General features: G+C 40.9%; 1 protein-coding gene across 1 annotated transcript in view; it reads right to left on the reverse strand.

Annotated features, from left to right (window-relative positions):
- Nucleotides 1-2608: 2608 nt before the first annotated feature.
- GPNMB (glycoprotein nmb) overlaps nt 2609-25740 on the reverse strand; it is a 28603-nt gene continuing 5471 nt past the window's right edge. The window contains exons 2-11 of the mRNA XM_004461342.5: nt 20500-20652; nt 19685-19828; nt 17273-17446; nt 15851-16009; nt 15123-15434; nt 10300-10389; nt 9394-9496; nt 7267-7475; nt 4118-4211; nt 2609-3668 (exon numbers count right to left, since the gene is read on the reverse strand). Of these exons, the coding sequence (XP_004461399.1) occupies nt 3515-3668; nt 4118-4211; nt 7267-7475; nt 9394-9496; nt 10300-10389; nt 15123-15434; nt 15851-16009; nt 17273-17446; nt 19685-19828; nt 20500-20652 (1592 nt within the window). The 3' untranslated portion in view covers nt 2609-3514. The remainder of the gene's footprint in view (nt 3669-4117; nt 4212-7266; nt 7476-9393; nt 9497-10299; nt 10390-15122; nt 15435-15850; nt 16010-17272; nt 17447-19684; nt 19829-20499; nt 20653-25740) is intronic.

The raw sequence follows: 25740 nt of genomic DNA on the forward strand, positions 1-25740 counted from the left end.
GAGTTGGAGCTTTTGATGAGACGGTTTTTGATGTTGGAGTTTTTTTCTTTTCTTTTTTAAAAATTTCTCTCCCCTTCCCTTTCCCCCCTCCCCACATCTGATCTCTTGTGTCCATTCGCTGTGTGTTCTCTGTCCACTGCATTCTTGGTGGCACCAGGAATCTGTCTCTTTTTATTGTGTCATCTCACTGCTTCAGCTCTCCATGTGTGTGGCGTCACTCCTGGGCCGGCTGCATTTTCAGGTGGGGTGGCTCCCTTTGTGGGGCTTCCCTATGTGGGGGACACCCCTGCGTGGCATGGCACTCCTTGTGCATGGCAGCACTGAGCATGGGCCAGCTCACCACATGGGCCAGGAGGCCCTGGTTTCAAACCCTGGACCTCCTATATGGTAGGCGGACATTCTGTCAGTTGAGCCATGTCTACTTCCCTGATGTTGTTTTGATGCTGGAGTTTGGTGCGGAAGCCTTAAGATGGAGGCCTGGGAAGTAAGCTCACAGAGGAAAGAGAAGCCAGCCCTAGGAAGAGAGAAACCCTGAGCCCAGGAAGAAGCAAGCCTTGGGAAGGAAGGAACCTTGAACCCAGAAAGAAGCAAGACCCTGGAAGGGAGGAACCCAAGAAGCCTGAACCCTTGCAGCCATCAGCAGCCATCTTGCTCCAACAAGTGAAAATAGACTTTGGTGAGGGAAGTAACTTATGCTTTATGGCCTGGTATCTGTAAGCTCCTACCCCAAATACATACCCTTTATAAAAACCAACCAATTTCTGGTATTTTGCATCAGTACCCCTTTGGCTGACTAGTACACAATGCAAACCAGATATTAATTTGGCCTGGTCTCCTGGTCTTCATAAAAATGAAGCCTCTTCACACTGCTTGAGCTTGATACCTACACGAAGTGCTTACTTCTATCCATTCTCTCAGATGGATTAGCAGCAGCCCTGTGAGGGAGATGAGGTAAGGAGCACTCCGCCAATTTTAAATATGAGGAGACTGAAGTTCAAGAAAAGATCAGGGACATGGATTTGGCTCAACTGATAGAGCATCCACCTACCACATGGGAGGTCCAGGGTTCAAACCCAGGGCCTCCTGACCTGTGTGATGAGCTGGCCCACGTGCAGTGCTGAATCACGAAGGAGTGCCGTGCCACACAGGGGTGTCCCCCATGTCGGGGAGCCCCACACGCAAGCAGTGCGCCCCGTAAGGAGAGCCGCCCAGTGTGAAAAATGTGCAGCCTGCCCAGGAATGGGGCCACACACATGGAGAGCTGACACAACAAGATGACGCAACAAAACGAGGCACAGATTCCGGGTGCCACAGACAAGAATGCAAGTGGTCACAGAAGAACACACAGCGAATGGACACAGAGAGCAGACAACTGGGGGGGGGGGGGGGGGAGGGGAGAAGGGGAGAGAAATAAAATAAAAAATAAATCTTAAAAAAAAAAAGAAAAAAAAAGATCAAAGGACTTGGCTAAGGTTACTCAGCTTTTAAATGGCAGTATGGATTCAAACCCAGGACTTCCACCTTTACAGCATGACTAGGTCGTCTTTAATTACTCTATAGCAGGGTTCCTGACATTCTGGGCCAGATAATTCTTTGTTGGTGGCAACTATCCTGTGTATTAGAGGATGTTCAGCAGCGTCCCTGGCCTCTCCCGGCTAGATATCACGAGCAACCTCCCAGCTGTGGCAACCAAGTAAGTCTCCAGGCATTGCCAAATGCTCTCTGGGAGGCAAAATCTCCCCCAGGAGAGAACCACTGCCCTACAGCCACATCACATGAATAGGGAGACATTTTACAATCAGGTTATGAAAACTATGTGTGTACTCTTAGGAGGCAATTTCAGAAAAAATAGCTCCTTTTTGGCTCTAGGCCATCTAGAATGTAAAGCGACTAGACTAAATGCTGATTTCCCCCATCCCTTAAGAAGAACAACAATTCTATAATATAATTTGGTATACTGTGAATATTCAAATTTCTTTTGCTGTCCCAAGAATATCTTTCATAGCTGTTTTTTAAATTAAAAAAATTTTTTAATTCAGGATCCAATCTAGAGTCCCAAATTGCAATTGGTTGTGATTTCTATTTAGTCTCTTTTAGTATAGAATAGGGGTCAGCAACTATGGTTCACAGGCCAACTCCAGTCCACCACCCGAGTCAGTAAATATAGTTTTATTGGAACTTAGCCATGCTCATTAATTCATGTAATGTCCATGGCTGCTTTTGCATTACAAAGGAAGAGTTGAGGATTTGCAACAGAGACCATATGGCCCAGAAAGCCTAAAAAATATTCACTATATGACCCTTTACAGAAAAAGTTTGCTGACCTCTGTTCTAGAAGAATTCCCCATCTTTATTTTTAATATAATGCTGACTGAAGAGTCCAGAACAATTGCTTATAGAATATCTCTTATTTTAGATTTCTCTTATTATATAAATTTATATATTAAACGTTTTATTGAAGTTATCACACAAGTTATACATATATTTTAAAATAGAAAATATTTATGGCATTATCAGTGCTCCATGGGGGCAGCATTAACTGACTTAAGTGCCTAAAACTATAGATCGAACTGAAAGGCAAGTAAACTGGAAAAATAATACCAAGATCTTTTCTTTTTTCATATTTTATTTTTCAGGAAGGAGAGGAAAAGACTGCCATGCCTGATATATGGTAGATGGTTTTACTTACAAATGGAGGTCAAACCCTTACTGACTGCGTTTCTGTATCTCTTAAATAGAGAAACCAGTAGGGACACCAGGAGACTCCTTGGAAAAGCATAAAATATGATCTCACCCATATACCCAAGAGTGTCCAGAAGTTCAGATATAGACATGAGAGTGTCAACACTCTGAGGGCACAGTGCCTGGTATATACAAAGTGCTAAATAAATGTCCATGGATAAATGAATGAATACTATTCCTGCACAGAGCTGGGCAAGGAAGATCATCACCATGATGCATACACCTATATATCAGATGAGCATTTTCTTCTGGGTATAACAAGCATGCACATCACACTAACCTTGGGCCTGTGACTGTTCTGTCAGTGGGGACTCACGTGCAGGGAAATAGGACTTAGGCAGCTTGGAACATGATCTTATGGAAAGGAATACATAGGTTCTGTGCAGACATGGAAAACTAGAAGGTGTCCAGGCTCTCCTTCCAATTACCCTGGGTCAGGCCCTTATGAAGAGTATCTGCTCCCCCTCCGCCTGGGACACAGAATGTCTATCCTGCTGATCACCTAAGACATTGGAAGTGAACCATCCGTAAGGAAAAGAAGCGCTGCTAATGATTTGATCAGTGAGATAACATGGCTGAGGCTGCACAGTCTAACTTTCTCCCTACTTCTCTAAAATGTCATTTAAGCTATTAAAAAAAGTTAGACTTCCCTAAGCAACAATATATATTTTACAACAATCCTTAAAGAAAAAAAAAGTCAATAGTCATCTCCTCCAGCCCAGCTCACATAAATGGCACCTAAGAGCAAGCTGTTGGTCAGAAAGCTGAAGATTTAAATAACTCCCGCCTGGTTCTTGAGCAGCGGATCCTTCTCTTGGTTTCGAGGGAAGAACGTGGCCTTTGCTCGGTTGAGGAAAACATCCAGGCTTTTACCTCTGACCTGTGTCTCAGCACTGTTTTCTATCGGTTTGTATTCTTTGTATTTTCTGAAAACAATGTGTTGGACAGTTATTTAAAAAGATCTTCAGCTGTATAATGTTACTTTCTACATTCATGTACATGCATGGTACAAAAAAGGGTGAATTCCATTTAAACTAATCTCTTACCTATGGTCTTAGGAAAATATATTTTCTCTTTTTCATGTAAAAAAATGTGCCTGCTTACTGAGATTTGAGATTATATATTAAACATTGAACAGACATAATTTTGTAAAGTTACTGACATCCAGTAACATTTTTAGCATTAAAAAAAAAAAGCTATAGCCACATCAACAGGCCAATTTTGTGTTTATTGTTCAATAAAAGATTCTCCTGCCACACATAAAGTGCTTCAAAGTGAAAAAAAAAAAAAGGGAAATGCACATTTATGCAGGAGTATGCTATTTATTTATGATAATAGACTGCAGTGATTTAAAGTGTTTGACACAGAAACTTACTTGTACATCAAGAGAGCGATCACAGTGACAAGTATCATCAAGCAGCCAACGCACACCAGGGCACCATTTGCCATTCTTGAAGGGGATGCTGGGTCTTAAAAACAGAAGCAAGACCATATTACTTACATCTTCCACCTAGCATACATGCTGCTTGTAATGCAATTAAATAAATGAGGAAGGGAGCTATCACAGAAGACAAATGGCTCTCTCTGTGCTTTCAGTAATCTTTTCCATTAAATAATACATAGTCTTTGAGTCAGCTTATCTTCCATTTAGAGAATGAGTTAGCATGTCTGGAACACTGTGTTACGGGTTCAGGGAGAGAGCTGTCATGTCCTGACATCTCAGTTGACTGCGATCCACCTCCTCTGGCCTCATCTCCCACTCAGTCCTACCTAACTTCCAGCTACCCAAAAAACCCTGCAGTTGCCCTTACTCACCAAGCTCTTTCAAACCTCCATGCCCTCTGGCAGGGATACCCTGGCCCTGGCTCATGTCAAGTGTCCACCCCTTTGTGATGCCTTCCCAGAGCACTGGGTCACAACTTGCTTTGTGTCATCACTCTACTTGCCTCTCTTCTACTTGCCTGCATCACAATGTGCTTCAATTATTTCTCGAAACCTACTTCTCTCCAACTAGCCTCTGAGTGCCATAAAGACAGGGGTATGCCTTCTTTCTTCTCCTGGAACGCAGCATATCAACTAGTCTTCTGTCTCTACCACCAAAGTATAACCAGAGTCTACCCATTTTTCCTCCAGCTCCTCCACCATCATAGCAGCCTCAGCCACCACCAACCGGCCCTGAGAGGACCTCTTCATTGTCTACTTGCTTCCACTCTTACTCTCCAACAATCCTTTCTCCACTCAGTAGTCAGAGTGATCTTCTGAAAGCATCAGTCAGAGAGCATTTAAAACCTGTCAATGGCTCGCCCTCAAGCACAGAATAAAATCCAAACCCTAATGGTGTAGGCCATCAATGTAGGGAAAGATTGAAATGTGGGCCCCACTGCCTCTCCAAACTCCTGACTATTCTCAGCATTCACCCTACTCCAACCTCCCTGGCATGCTCAGCCCCTTCTTGGAGCCTCTGTCCAGCTTTTCTGTCAGTCCATGCCCAGTTCCCAGATCCTGGCTCATTCTAATCATTCTCTGAGGTCTCGGCTCAGAGGAAGCCCTTCACCAACTGGGCACTGTTGGGTCGCTGGGACCTTCCCGGCCATTGAGTCTAGAGAGCCAACATCTCTTTTCCCTTCCCATGCTTGTTATGCTCCATCCCCTCTTTTATTTCTTCACGGAATCATCTTGCTTGTTCATCTGTCTCTGCTCACAGAGGCAGGGCCCTTCTTCATCTTGTTCCGCACACTATCTAGAACAATATCCCGTGCCTAGAACTGTGCTGGGCACAGAGCAGAAGCACAACAAACATCTGTTGCAAGAATTGCAAGTGCTTCTCACATGTTCAATGAATAAATGAAAGAAGACTGTTTCAGCTAAAAGTCTAAGGCTTTGCCATTGAACAATGATCTATTTCTTTTTCTTCTTCTGCCTCTTTTAATCTTTTATTTTGGAATAAGTGAGACTTCAGGGATTGAACCCAGGACCTCGTAGATGGGAAGCCAGTGCTCAACCATTTGCTACATCTGCTCCCCAACAATGATCTACTTCTGAAATTTTGACTTTGAAACCCAAGTTAAGTTACAATTCCAGCTGGATTAAAAGCTCTCCTTCTGAGCTTCCTTTATTTGTTTTCTGAAAATGGCTTGGGTCACATCTAGTTATCTGTCATTTACTACAAGAAGAATGAAAGGAAAGCAGGCATCTAAACATCTGGTCTAGCCAAGAGAACTGTGGGTTGCCAGCACTGAGGGAGAGGAATAGAATGGGTTATGACTCTAAAGATAGGGCTGAAAAACTGTTATGCTATGGCAGCTGGGGAGGAATAAGCACAGCAGCTCCTGGAGGCAAGTATTTTGAAGACCATGCTCATTCGGAAGCAGAGGTTCTGGTGGCCCCATTCTGCCCCTACCTTCCCCAAATTTTCCACCTCATGCCTCAATCCACCCTAATCTGCATGAAGCAGAAGCTTTTCTTCTCTTCCACTCTCGTCTTTTAAAAATCCACACCTTTGATTTTATCAGTAAGTCCTCATACAAATCATTGCGTGTATGATTAAGCTTTTATTTGAATGGGGTAGAAGTACCCTTTTATAAGGTAATGAGTAAATATATGTTCCAAGTACATTTTTCCTTGTGAGATATGCTCCAAGTCCAAAGGAGTTATAATTGAATTAGTTATTAAGATTGTACCTGACAATACTCAAATTAGGGAACAAAATAAGTGCTGTAACATGTATACAATTTAATCTTTCCCCTTCATTCCACAACATAGCACTTCTTCTAAGATACAAAGACGTGTCTTACAATACAGTCAGTTATAACCGGAACCCAGTCAGGGTCACCAGGTAGAGCAGCTCATTTGGGCGGAAGAGGAAATTGGATGCCACCAGCAAATGCAAATATCTAAGTGAAATTCCTCAGTCTGTCTTGTTGACATTTTATCTCAGGAGGACAATGGTAGTTTTTCCAGTGAACACTGAGGAACTAATAAGTTAGTCTGTTACTGTCTCAGTTTAATTCTTGGTAGAATTTGGGAAGAGGAAAGAGAGGACACATGGCAAGTTAGAAGGAAGCCAGGATCCACTTGGCTTCTCATTGTCCTCATTTTTGCCCAGGCAGAATCTCATGAAAATAGTGTGAGTTATCCTGTTAACAGCCTCCCCTTTGGGATGGTTTAATGGGAGAACATTGTCATTTTTTGACGTTGGGCTTTAATTTCTCCCCTCGAAATACAAATCTACTCGAGTGCACAGTAATCACTTTCCATCAGTATTGGTCCATGATCCCAGCTGAAGCTTTTCATCAAAAGGCTTTCCTTTAGCCACGATTTCACTGGGTCTCTCCCTCTAATCGCTTCTTTAGTAGATTTCCTGCTTGGCTTTAATGTCAGTTCTCAAATCCTTATTCACAGTAGTTCAATGAATTTTGCATCGAGGTGAAATGAAACATTGGGAGCAAAACCCTGCATCGCTCTGCTATTGGACACACACCGTCTGCTGCATGAAGTGCTCATACAACCATAAAACAAACTCACCGCTGCCAGGGACAGCTATGAGGGTGCTGGTGAGGGCCAGGCTCGTCTCGTCACGCAGAGTGAGGTTCATGCAGTACGTCCCAGACCCTCTGAAGGCTCTTGTCACGGTCAGCAGGCAGCTGTGGTCCACGTCCACGGGGTCGCAGACCACGTCCTGGGCAAGCTGGCATGTGGGGTCAGAAATTACGGTACACACCTCAGTGGGAACGCTGAGTATGGAGTGCGGGGATGACCAGGGCACAGAGGCACAGAGAGGAGGAAAGAGAGGAACGTGGTATCAGTTTTCAAAAGGGAAAAACATCACATTTCTAAAAAGCTGAATTCCCTCTTACTCTTATTCAAACCTTATGAGGTTGACTTGTCAGGTATAATTTAATCTTTTTTTTTTTTTTTTAATCCCTCCTGCCTTGTTTTTTGCGCTGTCTGCTTTCTGTGTCTTTTCACTGTGCTTTTGTTCTCTTTAGGTGGCACTGGGAACTGATCCCAGGACCTTCCTGAGTGAAAGAGAGGTGCTCAATCTCTTGTGCCACCTCAGCTCCCTGGCCTGTGTCTTATCATCTCTCCTCTGTGTCTCTTTGTTGCGTCATCTTGCTGCGCAGGTCTGCGTGGGCCAGCACTCTGCGTGGGCCAGCTCACTGCACAGGCCAGCTTGCCTTCACCAGGAGGCCCTAGGAATCAAACCTTGGACCTTCTTTATTGTAGATGGTAGCTCAATTGCTTGAGCCAATCCTCTCCTGTAATTTAATCTTAACAAGCCTGGGGGATGAGCTATTGTTTTCTTTGTATTTTCAGGAAGCCAAGTCTCAGGGGTAGTCAAAGAAATTATTTCCCCCAAGGAAAGGGACTGTTGGGAGCCGTGTGAAGCTCAAGCCATTCCTTCTACATTTTGGCTCCCTAGAATACCCAAAGGTGTAAAAAATATTATTAAATGCCAGAGGCTGCCCTGTTCAGGCTCTTGGAGAGGTGTAACAGAAACCACAGCTGTTTATTTAGTATTTCCTCTGTGTCAGCCACTGAGTTTTAGGTATGTCACACGATCTTATTTCTTCCTGTCCATGACCTTGTGAGGAAAGTACTGTATCCCAGTTTAACAGGCTACAAACCAGCTCACGGAGGGGAAATAACCTGCCCAAGGTCCTAGAAGCAGCCACAGGTGGTGCTGGGACTTGAGCGAAAGTTGTTTAACTCAAATGTCCTTTTAACCACTAAGCATTCTGACCGTGGCAGCCTTCTTGGGTGGACAGGCCAAGCTCTGAAGTGGGCTCTGATGGGCAGCTCTCTTCTCATCAGGCCACAGGCCTCTTTCAGCAGCAGCTTAACACCGCAGGAAGGTTGAACTCTGTTTTCTGCGAGCCTCATTCTGTTCCTCTCCCCAAGCCTGGGCTCTTCTTAGCTATTCCTTCTACCAAAATAATGCCCCATTTTTATACTGTACCATTCTTTGATTAATTTATATATTTGCATGTTTTAATTAGTTATTTGTATATGTAAATTAGTCTATTATTAATGCTTTTAACTAGTTAATTGATCTGGAGCTTATATATTAATTTATTTATATTCAGTTTATTACATAGAGTCATGACCAAATCATGTGAAATTAAATCATACCATGCATTAGAAAGAGTTTCGTACATTATAAAAAGAGGATTATGGGGTGTTGCTAGTAACAGCTGCACACAGCCACTCCACAGCAGCTTCCTGCCCGCTCCGGGGACCCGCAGGGAGCCAGGTGCTATTTAGACGCCGGCCTGCACCAGGCCTGCTGGGTACGGGATCTGCAAGCACCGCGTGCCTCAGGTGCCTCCTCTGTAAAATGAGGAAACTCACAGGACTGTTGTGAGGATTTGATGTAACAGATGTGACGTGCTTAGAACACGCTAAGTGATCAACGAATTATAATAATTATCATTTAGGGTGACAGTTAAAGGTAATGGGTCTTTCTCCTCTCTGGCAAAGGCTAGTCTGTGCTCGACAGCGCCTCCTAGAGCCCTTCGTAAGAACTTCCCGGTCCAGGGTAGCGGACGAGATAGGACTTTAATCCCCTTGAAGGGGAGACTGGTGGTCAAGGCCTTCCCGCAGGCCCGGGCTCTCACCTGCCCCGTCCCTCCACCGACACAATGTACTCACGTCCCTTGGCAGGTCACGACGAAGTCCATCAGGGAGCTTCCAGGCTGCGTTCCAGGCTTGGCAACGTCTGTCATCTGGACGATGTTGACCTCTAGGATGCCCTCTAACAGGAGCCCCGCAGGAAAACACACAGCAGCACAACGGGAACAAAACAAACGGAAAGCAAGCCTTGACAAAGCAGAAGGCCCAACAGCAAAATGGAGACCGCCTCTCGCCCTCATGTGGGAACCCACCGGATCCGGAAATCTCCCCCCGCCCCAGTTTCGGGTACACGTTCCACGCAGCATTTGCGAAGTTAAACCGCACTGTTCTTCAGCCCGACCTAGATTTGTCTTCCCGGAGCCTGTGTCGTGTTAGAGAGCAGACCCCGCTCAGGCCAGGGGACTCAGGGAAGGGGGGCCCGGGCAGCTGCGGCCCAGGCTCAGGGCGGGGCGGCTTCTCCCGGGGGAGGCGGCGCCCCGGTGCGCAGCTGGCACACGGCGCCCACTGTCTCTGCTGGACGCTTTTGGGAGGCACACCAAATGCACAGCCGCGTGCGGTAGCCCTCTTCAGTCCCCCCTTTACACACACACACAGTGTGACTGTGGAAATCAGCCAGGGGAAGAGACCGGAAGTTGTGGAAACGCCATACTGCCCTTCCTTCAGCCTTCACTCTGATTGCTAGGACATGCGCGGCTGGCGCCAGACCCGGGGGGTCTTTGCGGGAGGCCCATTTCCACCAGGGGGTCTGCGGGGCAGGTAGGTGGGAACTTAGATGCAAGGAGCGTCTTTGGTGGTGGATGTGTAGCATCACCTCGGACGGGGAGTGGGTGCCCCTGCCCCCCGCCGCTGCCCCTCCTAGTTAGCAAGGGAGTGGGTGGCCCCTGGTGGAGTTTAGCACCTTCCCCTGCTGGTCTTCAGCCTTACCTACAATTGTGATGGTGGCTTTAAAGTACCCATATCTATAAATCTGGCAGCTTTCATCGCTCAGCTCCCAGGGTTTGACACCGTCAGGCACTGGAGAGTTTGAATGATAAGACTTTAGAGTAGTTGCTAAAAATGTAAACGTAGGTGTACATGATATCACCACACATCTAAACCTTTGTCTATTTACTGTTTTAAGAAACATCAACAATTCCATGCTATATAAATTGCTGTGGAAATATGAACTAAATGCACAACATTTCATATAGATGTGAGAGCTGTAAGGTGTTATACGTTTAAAATTATATAAATAAACACAATTCCATGCCTTGTTTAAACACAGGAAGCGAATGAAACAGAAACCATATTAAAATGTGTGATGCAACAATCTTGATGAAAGAAAGCAGGACATAAGAGCTGAAGTTGCATTTTCATTTTGGAGTTGGGTCATGTGGGCTCAAATTCTAGCTCCCTTGTTCTTAGCTGGTTGAGACTTTGGATACATCATTTAACCTATCTTTGCCTCAGTTTGCTCATCTGTATAACAAGGTTAATACCAACTTCTTAGGATTGAATTGGGAGGCTTAAATGAGACAAGGCATGCAAAATACATAGGAAGAAGTTAGTAAATATCAATGTCTTTTTCTCAATAATATACATTTATATACATCTCTGTGGATATGGATGTGCTGTAACATATGTGATATATATATAGCTATAATTTTAAATGTTAAGGTTGGTGCATAATTATTAAGAAGCAAGGACATGGGAAAAAAGTTCCTATTTGGATGTTTCATAGCTTAAAAGCCTAAATTCTAAGAGCCTTTCAGGTACTGAGTGTTATTGATGGGTGAGGACAGGTATGGGGAAAGAAAGAATTGAATATAAGACACTTTTGACAAAAAGCCTTTGAGTATGATTAGAGCAAAGAACTTAATGTCCTATTAATTACAATAAAAAAGCTCTAACGACGGAGCAGATGTGGCTCAAGCAATTGAGTGCCTGCTTCCCACATGGGAGGGCCTGGGTTTGATCCCCGGTGCCTCCTAAAAACAAAAGTGAACAACAAGTAAACAAATGAAACGACCAACTCAGGGGAACCTATGCAGCTCAGTGGTTGAGTGTTAGCTTCCCACGGATGAGGTCCTGGGTTCAATTCCCAGCCCTAGTACCTCAAAAAAAAAAAAAAAAAAAAAAAGCTCTAATGAAGGTGCTAGTGCTCCTTGGAAAGAAGCTAAGTTTCTAATATAGCGACTAACATGGTATCAGCAGGAAGCCAGTTGGGAGATTTCTCCAGGGCTGCTCAGAGCCATTAGTGGACGAATGTGCGTGGTGGCTCTGCCCTGCCTGGAGAGTGCTTATTTTCTCAGAAATGATGAGAAATGATGGCTCCAGGGGACACATTTTGGGGTGTTTTTTGAGTAAAAGCCCAAAAAGTTCTGACCCTGTGGCAGGCCCTCGTGAGTGTCCCCTTTGTTTCATGGTGGTTCTGTGGAAGTCATTACAGGGGAATCCGTCAGTCCATCCACAGTCAAACTGACATGCTCCGGGGCAGTGGGTTTGTTTGTACAGGGCATTTAAGATTGCTGGCTCTTCTCCCCAAACCACAAAACTCCTTCTGAAGTGCTTGACAGGAGGACATTATCTCCACCTGGTTAGAGCATGGAACCACGACCTTGCCATATTTTAAAATACTTCTCCTCCTTCTTCTTGACTACTATCAAAAGTCAATGATTTTACCTTTGGTAGAATGCTTATAAAAATGCATATTGAGTTTTGCAGACATTTTATCCATAAAGCCAAAGTATGATTAAAGGGTTGATGGAGTGAAACTAATGCCTTAAAAGATAAATGGGAGAGAAAGGTCAACCTCTTCAGTAATCCACTATTTACATCCCTGCTACCTAGAGAATGCTGTGAGCGCCCTTGACTCTTTGGGAAAGTCAGATAGTTCTGTATGTTATAATATGATGCAATGAATATAATATAGTTTTGCACTAATCAACATCAGTCTCAAAAAGGTGTTTTCTTTCAGATTTGCTCATCTAAATCTGAAAAATGAACAGTAGCACTGTTAGCTGAGGAAAGAGAATTCTATACCTTAAAAATTTCACACATCCATCTGCCCCTATGATTTTATCATCTACGTGAGTCATCTCTTCAACTCTGCTTCTGTGTGACTCCCAAGGCTGCATTTGATTTCTGTTTAGGGCTGTGTTCTATTATGCAGGGAGAGCACAAGTTTTGGCCGAATAATAATCCAGGGCTCAATAATCCACCCTTAGATGTGGTGTGGGAGCATTTTCGGGGGTTGGAGTTGTCCTGGGTGGTGCTGTAGGGACAGTTACCAGACATTGTATGTCCTCCCATGGCCCACTGGGTGGACTGTGGGAGAGTGTGGGCTATGATGTGGACCACTGACCATGAGGTGCAGCGGTGCTCAGAGACATATTCACCAAGTGCAATGAATGTCTCATGATGATGGAGGAGGTTGTTGTTATGGGCGGAGGAGTGGGGTGAGAGGGGTGGGGGGTATATAGGGACCTCATATTTTTTTTAATATAACATTAAAAAAATAAATACAAAACCAAAAACCAAAACCAAAAAAATAATCCACCCTTGATGTGGTCTGTATAGCTGAAAATTCTTCTGGAGAACAAATGTCCCATCCCACCCCTTTTAAACTTCTATCCTCCCTGTAGGCCCCCTTATTTCCACTTTCTCCACCTCACAGCTATTTGAATTATTCTTGACTTTATACCCTTAGATAAAGCCAGGCAGCTTCTTCTCTACAAACTTAAACTCATTAGGTAACTAGCTTTTTATCTTATGGTCTGACTTAGGGAAAATAATAACAAATTTAAAATACATTTTCACTGACTAAAATATATTTTAAGTGCTATAATCTAAGTAGATTCTAAGAAAAATGTTATTAAATTAGCTTAATAAAATCACAAAATAGACTAACATTAATGTAACATTCTATTCAGGAATTTCTAGGTGCAGAAGTGAATGTCATCTATCATTTGTTTGGAATTTTATACTTAGTCCCCTTATTGTAAGGAAGACCACCAATGATCTTAAATACAGAAATTGGTTCCCCTACAGGAATACTAGGATGAAGTGTTATGTTTAGAGATATTCAGTGCAGTAATATTTGTAACTGGGGTTAGAATTAACCTAATTGTACATAATAAAAGAATGGTTAAATAAATTAGAGCACAACCATACTATGGAACACTATGCAGCCATTGAATGAAATTAAATAGCCATTAAATGAAATGATAATGGAAAGACATCTATCATGTTTGCGAAGTGAAAAAAGCAAGTTATAAAAGAATATGCATAGTGCAAAGCCATTTGCACAAAATCAAAACAACATAATATACTCGTAAATGCATAGAAAAAGATCTGGAGGGAAACACTCTAAACCAGGGGTTTAGACCCCCCCAGGGGTCTGTGGAAAGATTTCAGGAGGTCCATGAGCTTGAATTGAAAAAATCAGCATATCTTTATTTTCTCTGACCTCTAACTGTAATCTAGCATTTCCTTCACTTATGAATGTATGCAATAAAGTACAGTAGTATTCATTTCATATCACATTACATTTGTTGCATATCTTGAAAAGTCACGCTCACCCATACTTTGAAATTACAGTAGTTGTTAGACCCAGTGATAGTTGAGTACCTTAAAACTATCTGCCACTGCATTCTGAGAACAGGCTATGGTTTCACCTGACTGGCAAAGCGGTCTGTGGAACAAAAAAGTTAAGAACCCTTGCTCTAAACTATTAACAGTGCTTAACCCTTGGGTGGAGGGTGGGAATAGGACTTTCACTTTTTTCTCTAGGCTTTTATATTATATTAAATTTCACAAAGGAACTTGCATTAATTTTGTAACATAAAACATTTTAAAAATAATAATCAAAATCAGTAATATTGACATATAGTGTCTTGACTTAAATATATTCGATTTAACAACCATCTTATTTTATTAATAACAGCTTTTGTTAAAACAACTACTCAGGACATCAAGATAGACTGCTCTGCCTGGACTTGGTCATAGCGCCATCTTGGGACCAGTGATAGAATGTCAGCCATGACCACCCCTTGTACCCTGGGATGTTAAGATGTGCTAATGACCACGTAGGGAAGGCTTTTGCTGGCACGGGCTGAACTCTGAAGAACTTCTTGAATGTCCTCACATACTATTAATAGAGGTTGGGATTTAATTAGTTATGCATTCTATCCAGAACAGTTTTAACGTCTGGGATCTTTCTAGCTTGCCAACCCCAGATATACTCTCAAGGGGCATTCTTCGTTGGACCATTTGGAAGTGTCTTTCAATATGGCTACATTTTCATGGGCAGCTGGGTAGATGTGTTTGGGCAGGATAGGAAAGAAGAATGGAGTAGGGGAGAGAAATGTAGGAGGGGAGGAAGAAAAGTGGGAGAGGGCCTAAATGTATATGAGGGACGAATGTGTCTTCTTATAGCTCTGAAATATGAGAGACAAGCAGAAATATGGCCAGCTAGAAGGGGGAAAGCATCCATACACATGGTAAGAGCTGGTGCAAATGAGGAGGGTGAAAGGGCTTTATGAGTCACCAAATTCTACTTGCCAAGTAGCTTTAAACAGGTTCTCCTTTCTTCCATGTTCTAAAGGCTTAAAATGGTGATAACATGGGTTGAAAAGAATCCACACGTACAGAATGGAATCATTGCAGACTCTATACAATCCTTGGGCTCTAATAACATAACCCATGTGAATCTTTTTTTTTTTCCGTCGTTAAGAAATACCCTCAGAGATCACCTGGAAAAGGCTTACCTGAAGACAGGGTGGGTTTTGGAGGGCTGGATGAGAGCAGGGGACAAGGTGCAGGTGCTGCAGCTTGCACAGTGAGATTAAGGCTGAAGGTTCCATTGAGTACATATGTGTGATTTGAAATGTGATTGTTGGAAACAAACAGACCAGTATTATCTCCAAAGTTCCATTTGTAGTAAATGGCAGACTGGTTAAGAAAGTGGCTGGGATCATGAATCAGGACATCAAACAAAATGGGGAGGTCCTTGAGGAAAGTTTCATCAGATGAATTTCGATCATTTTTCTGGGCCATAGTCACTAGTAAAGGAATCTGATCTAAAAGATACATAAAAAAAAAAAGAAAGAAAGCAGGATTTCTTGATTTTAAGTGGAGGACTTCGAAGATGCTTTTAGGTTAAAAACTTAAAATTAGGGATAGTTCAGCATCATTTTTCCTTTTCATATTCAGATTTTCTAGAGTTTTCCTAAGATGTTTTGGAAAACACAGACAGAATATATACCATATATTTACTTTATATACCAGATATGTTTTTATATATATTTAATATATAATATGTATTTAATGTAAATATATTATATTAAATATATTTAATTTATATGAAATATATAAATAGCTTGGGTAGGAACCCAGGCGAATCCTAATCTAATCTCGAACACTTGGCTCTACCCTTTCTTAATCCACGGACAACACCAGAACAGAGTCCCTCATCCTCAGCGTTCACACCACTCACCTGTTACCACATATATGTCCTTAACTTTTGCAATTGGAAAAAATGCCCGACCATGTCTCCTGTAGACAGTGACTTCCATGAGTTGAGGGCCAAGTGTCACATTGGCTGTGTTTATAGAAACACTCACTGAACATCGTCCCAATCTCTGGAAATATTGACCTTTGAGAGGATGGAAATTTTAAGTTATTAGCTAATCACACAATCATTATAGGAAGTTGTTTTTCACGATCACCGTTAAAGGTTGCTTTAGTTTGTGTTTGTGTTACTAGAATAAAAATTTAAAAATAAGACTTTATAACACAAACAGTGAGCCCTAATGTAAACCATGGAACTATAGTTAATAGTACAATTGTAAAATATTATCTCATGAATTATAACAAACGAACCACACTAATGCAAGGTGTTAATAATAGGGTGGGGTGGGAGAGGGGGGGTGGGGGGGTGGGGTTGAATGGGACCTCACATATATATTTTTAATGTAATATTATTACAAAGTCAATAAAAAAAAATAATAATAATAGGGTGGGGTATGGGAACTCTAGTATATGTACAATTTTTTGTAAACCTGCAACTTCTCTAATTGAAAAAATGTGCTTAAAAATAATATGTAAAAAGAATTTTTAATGAAATAGTAAAAAAATGCTCATTATGTTAAGCAACAATTTGTATACATTATGATATTATTCAAGAAATATTACTAAAGAAAAACTATAATTTTAGTGATAATCTCTAGTGTTAATTATGGATGACTTTAATTTTCATTTGCACTTTTCTGCATTTCTTCAATTTCCTACATAGAATATGTTTTTTGGTTTTTTTAAATTCTTTTGAGAAAGTAGAAAGTAGAAGAGCAAATCAACATATGCCCATCAAAGTGCCCTCCAAATATTAATATTCATTTTACGTATTATTGTTTCAGACCCCCAAAAATTGACTAGTTTTGTTTTCAAAAAGCTGAATCTTCTTTTTCATTCTTTGGTGTCCTGGAGATTTGGCAAAGCTAACAAAGACATTTTTATGGCCCACCCTCCACCCAAGTTAAAGAAAGTTAAGGAGTAACTGTTGTTACACTCTCAGTATTATAATTCTCAATTTTAGAATAAGAAAAGAGAAAAAGGTTTAAAAAAATTTTTTTTGAGGTACCAGGAGCCAGGTATTAAACCTGGGACCTCGAATGCAGGAGGCCAGTGCTCAACCACTGAGTCACATGGGCTCCCCTGGGCTCCCCTGGGCTCCCCTGAGTTTATTTTTTGTTTGTTTATTTTGCTTGTTGTTTGTTTTTTAGGAGGTGCCGGGAACTGAACATGGGACCTCCCGTGTGGGAAGCAGGCGCTCAGCTGCTTAAGCCACATCCACTCCCAAGAAGGTTAAAATTTTAAGGGAAGTTAAAGAAGAAGCTAAGGAGGTTTGTAAAAGTCCAACCAAGTGTGTGAAAGACGTAGACAAAATTCCGTTTCTTCCATCCAGGGTGGTGAGGAAAAGGCTTCCCATCAGGGAACACATTGTAATGGCTTTGGCCAGTGCCGTTTCCCCCATCACCATCCTCTATGCATGCCGTCGAGTTGTAAACATAGGGGTCAGGAGATAAATCAGTATCTAAACAGAGAAAGAAATAAGCCACAATTGGTATTAGTGCTCAGAATGTCCAATGATGAGGAGCTAAAATGAAACATTTAAATAGTTTTTCATAACCAGTTTAACTATAGTTGGTCAACGAAAAACCTAATTATTCAGAATTCATCGAATGGTACATTTATGATGTGTGCACTTTTCTTCATACATGTTATAGTTCAATAAAAGCTTTACATAGAGCAATTATTCAGGAAAGTTCAATCTAGAGATATCACTTAACATGATACTTATCTTCATATTGGGTCTACAAGTCACAAACCTATTCAGACTGCACCAAGGAATACTTTATATTTTCATTTGGGCACACTCTCTCTGCTTTATTTTTCCTGAACCATATGCCATCATGAGTCTCTACTCTCATCTTCTAAGAATAAGGGCACTTTCCTACAGAAACACACACCATTCCTTCCCCTACTGCAGTCCAGTCAAAGTTCACATACTGTTTGGTTTATAACGTTTCTTCAAATGATTTAGAAAAAAAGAAAATACATATGGAGAGAGAGAGAGGGAAAGAAACAAAAATTATTGAACCTATGTAGGGGGTATTTGGAGATTCAATGCTCTCTGCTTTCTACTTTTCTCTGAAACTTTTCATTTTAAACAAGATTTTCATCTAGAACAGTCCCCTCATTCTCTTTAGTTTTTCAAGTCAGTAGCTTTTTTGAAGAGTATTTTTATTTATCCATCTGTTATGGTTCTTATTCTTTTTGACTCTTAAATTGTCACAAATATGGCCGGTGGAAGCCCCTCCAAGCTGGCTCTCGCGTACTTTTGCACGATTCAATTCGGGTTGAGCATCTCCTTGTTCTGGCATGAAAGATGTCATAGGTTCACCTGGTATTTTCCCTGCCCTACACCTGGAATCAGCCATTTCTTCAAAGATCCTTATTTACTTTTAGTGGTGATAGATCTTTTAAAATTTTTCCTAAGTCACAAGAACCCTTTCACTGTAAAAGTAATCAGATGGCTAGATTGTCATTCAAAACATTTATAAGAAAAGAGAAAGAGAAAAAAAAATGCTCCCAAATATTAAGCACTCGACACTTTAAAAATAGTAAAGTTTTCCATACAGAATTTAATGTTTTCCTCATGGGAGGGTTATAAATTCATAAGGAATGAACACATCAACAGTTTAATAAAAGTTCTAAATAATGAAATTTGGAAGTCAGTTTATAAGCACATCTAATAGCTGTATTGATTGAAGAGCCTGTCATTAGCTTTGTTTTTCAGAAAATGGACAATTCTAACAAGACAAATTCCCTTGCTGTATTTATGTTCACTTGTATATTCAACAAGTACAAATTTCTTATCTGTTTTAATTAAGAACAAAGCAGGGAAGCGGACTTGGCCCAGTGGTTAGGATGTCCGTCTACCACATGGGAGGTCCGCGTTTCAAACCCTGGGCCTCCTTGACCCGTGTGGAGCTGGCCCATGCGCAGTGCTGATGCGCACAAGGAGTGCCGTGCCATGCAGGGGTGTCCCCCGTGTAGGGGAGCCCCATGCGCAAGGAGTGCATTCCATAAGGAGAGCTGCCCAGCGCGAAGGAAAGTGCAGCCTGCCCAGGAATGGCACCGTACACATGGAAAGCTGATACAACAAGATGATGCAACAAAAAGAAACACAGATTCCCATGCTGCTGACAACAACAGAAGTGGACAAAGAAGACTATGCAGCAAACAGACAAAGACAACAGACAACCGGGGTGGGGGGGTGTGGAGAAATAAATAAATAAATCTTAAAAAAAAAAAAAAAGAACAAAGAAAACAAAATTGCACATTTTAGCATTTGTGCTAGCCATACAGCATTTGCTTAAGAAATACGAGTAAGTAGAAATTAAAATGATCATTTAAAATCTGCCAGATTGGCTGTTCTTTACACAAAAGAATTGCAGGTAATAAAACCAAAATCTGAGAATCCACAAGGCAAATGTCACTGGACACTAAGATAAAGTTGGATGTGAGAATGCAGCTTTCTAAGACGGTTACAAGCAGCAGAGAGCTACCAGCTTGCTGGAGTAGGTTTGGTTGATGTTGGTGAAGGGATGCCCAACCTCCCTGCCATCCAACTTGAGGAGGATAGCAAGGGACAAAAGTCACATCTTGTGCTTAAAGAAGCACTTGATGCATTAAGGTTAACGAGAGAGTTCTCTAAGAGTTTAGGAGCCAAAACGCATGTTCCTATGAAACGAATAACATTTCTTACCATTTCTGCAATTCTTCTCATAGATGATGTTACCATTGGCATCTTCCTTTTGGCATCTGGGGAATACCAGATTCACTGCAAATATTATATTTGAGCCCACCAGTGCTGGTGAGTCACTGGTCAGGACTGCCTGCACGCGGCCTCCTAGGGCACAAAGAAAGTGGAGACCAATGAACACACATCTCTTTTTCCTTTCAGTGATAAACGAACATTTAAAATTAAATGTACTAATAAGGACCATGATTCATATGCCCCATTAGGCTTGAGAGTACAACATTCAGAATATGAATAAAATAAATCAGTCCAGTTAAAAAAATTCCTTCGTTCTAGAGAGAATACATAATTAATATAATAAAGTTTCTGCCTAATTGGATTGAAGAGACAAGTTTTAAAGGCTAGTTTTTATTTTTTTCAATCTCAAAACCATTGATTGATGTATTCATTCTTCCATGTGACTGAAAGATGTTTGCTTTCTGATTAATATACTTTTGAAATGGTCAAAGCAATGTTTTGGAGTCACAGATATAAAGATAAGCATGCCCATATTAATGAGATAGGTTTGAGGCTAAACCTACTTGCTCTCCAAAATATTCCAACATCTACCAACTTGTAAATTTCTAAGGAGATTTGATATTTTCCTGTGGCTTGGAAAGTGATAATGGAAAGATGGACAAATCCAGGTATCATCCCACTTGGTAACTAGAGTATTGTCCTTTATGGAAGCAACATGCGCCATGTGATCTAAAAGACTCTACAGTCTAGAAGACTTCCATAAATAGTGATTACAGTTGTTTGGGTTGAATCTTGCAATTTACCTTTCCAGCAGTTTCTCCACCTCAAGTCTCCTGTCTTCCACACTGGATAGAGTTTTTCATTCCAGTCATTTTCATCTGAAGACCAGCCATTTAATTGGTTGTGTTCCCTCGTATAAGCAGATGGTCTTTCATTGCTCAACACATCGTGAAATCCTATATCAACAGTTGAAAAACAAATGATTTTGTCTACTCCATTCCTCATTAGTACTTATCTAAGGATGGTGAAAGAAACTTTTCATTCTGCAAAATTAGAAAACACATGCATAATGTATCCAATATGTCATGTAAATAGAAGTGCTTAAAAAAAATCTACTACAAATAAGTTGAATACAAACATCCAGACCCTTTGTACTCTCCTTATATATTTTAAATGAATCAAAGGAAAAATTTGAAAGCCAGTATTTCCTAGCCATCGTCTGGTTTTCCAGTGCATATCCTTCGATTATTTGGAGTTTGATACAATATCACTGGAAAAACACTGATGATGAGGATCTCCAGAACAGTTTTTTCATCTTTTTTCCACTCTAAACTGTTTACTTGGCTAAAAGAATGCCAGGCTTAGGAGTACCTCCAGGATTCTAAGAGATACATACCAGTACCAGGGAGCCCACTACTGAACTTTTTAAAAAAATGTCCCAGTACATGGTTTGTCTTGGAGAATATTCTATGTGCACTTGTGTAGTTGTTGGATAGCACTGTTTTTAAAAAAATGTTATTTATCTCAAGCTGGTTGATAAGGTTTTGTGAGTTTTCTAAATTCCCAGTGATTTTCTATCTACTCGTTATGTCTTTTTTTCCCTTTTTTAAAAATTTTATTTTTAAATTATCTTTTTAAAAAAACTAATAGATCATGCAAAACATTATATTAAAAAACATAAGAGGTTCCCATATACCCCACTCCTCATCCCCCACCCTCATCATTTTTTAAATTGTATTTTTTTGAAGATACATAGATCACAAAAAATGTTACATTAAAAAATATAAGAGGTTCCCATATACCCCCGCACATCCCCACCCCACTCCTCCCACATCAACAGCCTCTTTCATCGTCGTGGCACATTCATTGCATTTGGTGAATACATTTTGGAGCACTGCTGTACCACATGGATAATAGTTTACACTGTGGTTTATACTCTCCCCCAGTTCATTCAGTGGGTTATGGCAGGATATATAATGTCCAGCCTCTGTCCCTGCAATATCATTGAGGACAACTCAAAGTCCCGAAAATGCCCTCACATCATATCTTTTCTTCCCTTTCCCTGCCCTCGGCAACTACCATGCCCACTTTCTCCACATCAATGCTACAAATTTTTCCAGTACTAGTCACAATAGTTCTATAGTAGAATACCAGTAAGTCCACTCTAATCCATATTTTATTCCTCCATCCTGTGGACCCTGGGATGGTGATGTCCACTCCACCTCTATATCGAGAGGGGGGCTTAGATCCCACATGGATGATGGATACTTGTTATTTCAGTTAATGAGAGAAGAATGCTAAAATCCCCAACTATAATATTGGATTTGTCTATTCTTTTGGTTCTGTCAGTTTTTGCTTTATATATTTTGAAGATTTTATTAGAAGTATATACATTTAGTATTGTTTAGTCTTCTTTATCATTATGAATTGACCTCTTTTTCCCAGTGATATTTCTTATTCTGAAGAATACTTCGGTGTTTACATGGTATATCTTTTTCTATTCTTTTCCATTTAACCTGTGTGCATTTTTATAATTAAAGAGAATTTCTTGTAAAAAGCATACCAGCATACAGGTTTTTCTTTTTTTCTTGTCGGACAATCTCTACCTTTCTTTTGGAGTGTTTAGATAATTTACCTTTAGTGGTTTTTTTAATATTGTGGGGTTTAAGTCTATCATCTTGCTACTTTGTTTTCTATTTGTCCCATATTTGTACCATCTGTTCTTTGTTCCTTTTTTCTTCTTTTCCTGTACTTTTTGGATTAATTTTTAAATTCTATTTTACCTTCACTATTGGCTTAACAGCTATAACCTTCTGTTTTGTTTTATTTTGTTGAGTGGTTGCTCTAGGGATTATAATATGCTAATTTTAAAAAATCTAATCTCAAGTTGATATCTGCCTTTGTGCCTGACAACTCTGGTGGTTACATAATCTCTCCTTTTTTTGAGGATTGTAGCAGACCTGTTGGTTGCCTACCCAACAGCCATTTTCTCCCTATAACTACTCCTTTTTGCCCTTGATGGCAGAGTTCTATTATAACAGTTCAAAATTCTAGGGACTCACTTTCTCAGCTTCCCTTACAGTTTTGGCAGGAGCGGGTGATCAAATCATGGCAACTGGAGCTGAGAGAATGTCTGCTGGGAGCATCTGGGTAAAGTTTTCCTCCTTTATAAAGCAGACATCTGAGAAGAAACACAATCTTTTGCTCCTCTGAATTGATTTTGGAGATGGTTGTGTAATAATGTGATTCCTGGAAATGTGGCAGCCACACTTAATCTTGAGAGCACAAATCTAAGGAAGCAAACCAACACACTGTGTGTTGGCAGAGAGGGAAAATGAAAAGAAACAGAGTCCTTGAAAACATTGTTGAGCTGCTGTTCTAGCCCTCTTTACCTCTGGACTGATTGTGTGAGCTAGTAAGTGTCTTACTTTTAATGTATTTGGGCATTTTGTTACTCATAGCCAAAAGCTCAACTGTCTATCACCCACAGCCAACCCCTAATAATGCACTATCTTAAATTGTTTTATCAATTTAAATGATCTTGTGTCTTGTCCTGGCTGTGGCTAACAGAAGAAACCAATTCTTCTCTTTAATCTTGGAAGAGGGTCACCACAAGGTGTGGTATTTAGTAGATGCTCAGAGAAGCCAAATTGAAAGAGTGCCACCTAACCTCTTTCTACTAGTCTACCTGTCTGGTAGAGACCAGCTTGTTGTTTCCCTCTTATAAGAGGAGCAGTTGGTCTGGGAAAGCACACTGGACCAGGAGTCACAAAACCTGGTTTCTAGCCTTGGCTCTGTTACTAAATGCACTGTGTGAGCTCAGGCCATGTGTCTTCTCTGGGTCTCAAACCAGAGAAAAACCAAACATCCTGTGGTTCTGGGAGATTGTCCCTATTTGGGCACAGATACAAAGGGAGGGCAGGAAATGTATGTTTATAAATAAATATTTACAACTGGAAATTCACTTAAGTTGAATCATAGACTAGTAGATAAACTGGGAAAGAGCTAAGGTTATTTTGTTCAAATATTTATAGATAAAGAAATTCAGGCCTAGAGAAGTGATATGATTATCCAGGGCTGGTCTTTATTAGAATGGAAAGGAAGATTCACATCTTTTGATTCCCAGGAACAGTTCTTTCCACTGTTTGAGAGAGTCTCTCTCTGCCTCAGAACCTGAGAGAAAATCAGTGTTCCCAGAAACATAATCAAAACACAGATTTCTCCTCTGACTTTAAATGCCAGACATCAAGGAAAAATACAAACTTAAAAGAAGCATGACAAGGGATAGATACATAGATCAATGGAACAGAATAGAAAACCCAGAAATAGATCCAGACAAATATGCCCAACTGATTTTTGACTAAGATGCAAAAGCAATTCAATGGAGGAGGGATAGCCTTTTCAAGAAATGGTGCTAGAGTAAATTGAACATCCACAGCCAAAATACAAACTTCAACCTAAACCTCAAATATTATTAAAAAAAATTAACTTAAAATGGATCATGGATTTAAAGGTAAAACATAAAAACTACAAATTTAAAAGAAAAAAATCCAAAGACAAAATTCTCAGCAACCAAAACCAGTCAAAGAATTCCTAGACTTGACACCAAAAGCATGATGCATAAAAGGAAAAACTGATAAACTGGACGTCATCAAAATTAAAAACGTTTGCTCTGTGAAACATCATGTGAAAAGGATGAAAACACAAGTTACAGACTGGAAGAAAATACTTGCAAACTACATATCCAACAAAGAACTAGTCCTTAGAATATATAAAGAATTCTCAAAACCTAATAATGAGGGGACTTCCGGGAAGATGCAGGATTAGAGAGGCAGGGGGATCACTTCTCTCCCAGAAAAAATAGCTGGAGGACAGGTGGAGACTCTGGAAGACTGCACTGGGGCTCAGGATACCAGGGGACGGTGAGACATCACCCAGAAGAGAGAGGGGCAAAGGAAAGAGTACTAGCTGCCTGAAAAATCCAGTAAAGCTGCAGAAGCAGCAGCTGGCATCCATCCTCCCACCCTTGGAGCAAATAGCAGTCTGCAGACTGCAGCAACTGAAGACTGAAGGGGTTGCTGGGGTCCTCTTCTCCAAGAGGGGGCGGGAAAGGGAAGGATACAACCTACGGCAAGTTCAGATTTTGGTCAGCGAACTTGGTCTGCTACATTGGAGGGGTTGCAAACCTCCAGGCCTGGAGGTGGGGGGGGGGCGTGAGGACGACTTTGTCTTGAGAGCAGGGACCTAAAGATAGTTTGCCTTTTCAAACAACCCCCCTGCTGCCCCAGGCAAACAAATAGACTACCCCAAGACACTTGATATTCAAAATGCCAAAGATAAAGAGAAAACTCTGAAAGCATCAAGGGAGAAGTGAAACATCACATACAAGGTACATCCAATAACACTTAGTGCAGATTTCTCTTTAATAACCATGGAAGCAAGAGGAGTGTGGTGTGATATAATTAAGATACTGAAAGAGAAAAACTGCCAGCTAAGAATTCTGTATCTGGCAAAACTGTCCTTCAAACATGACAGTGAGTTTAAAATATTCGCAGATAAACAGAAACCAATAGAGTTCATAAACAAGAATCCAGCTCTATAGGAAACACGAAGGGAGTTCTGCAGCCAGAAAAGAAAAGACAAGAGAGAGAGGCTTGTAGGAGAGTGTAGAAGTGAAGACTGTCAGAAAGGGCAGCCAAAAAGGTAAAGAGATAGACAAAATAAGATATGACATATGAAAGTCAAAGGAAAATGGTTGAAGTAATGCCTTTACAGTAATATTGAATGTTATTGGATTAAACTCCCCAATCAATTGACACAGGGTGACAGAATGGATAAGAAAACATGAGCCATCCATATGCTGTCTGCAGGAGATTCACCTTAGACCCAAGGTGCAAATAAACTGAAAGCGAAAGGTTGAAAAAATATATTTCACACAAATATTAATAAAAAGAGAGGAGGAGTAGCTATACTGGTATTGGACAAAACAGACATTAATTGTAAAAAAAAAAAGAAAAAAGAAAAAAGAGATGCAGAAGGCCATT

Source organism: Dasypus novemcinctus, chromosome 5 (assembly GCF_030445035.2).
Source record: "Dasypus novemcinctus isolate mDasNov1 chromosome 5, mDasNov1.1.hap2, whole genome shotgun sequence".
Taxonomy (NCBI): Eukaryota; Metazoa; Chordata; class Mammalia; order Cingulata; family Dasypodidae; genus Dasypus; species Dasypus novemcinctus.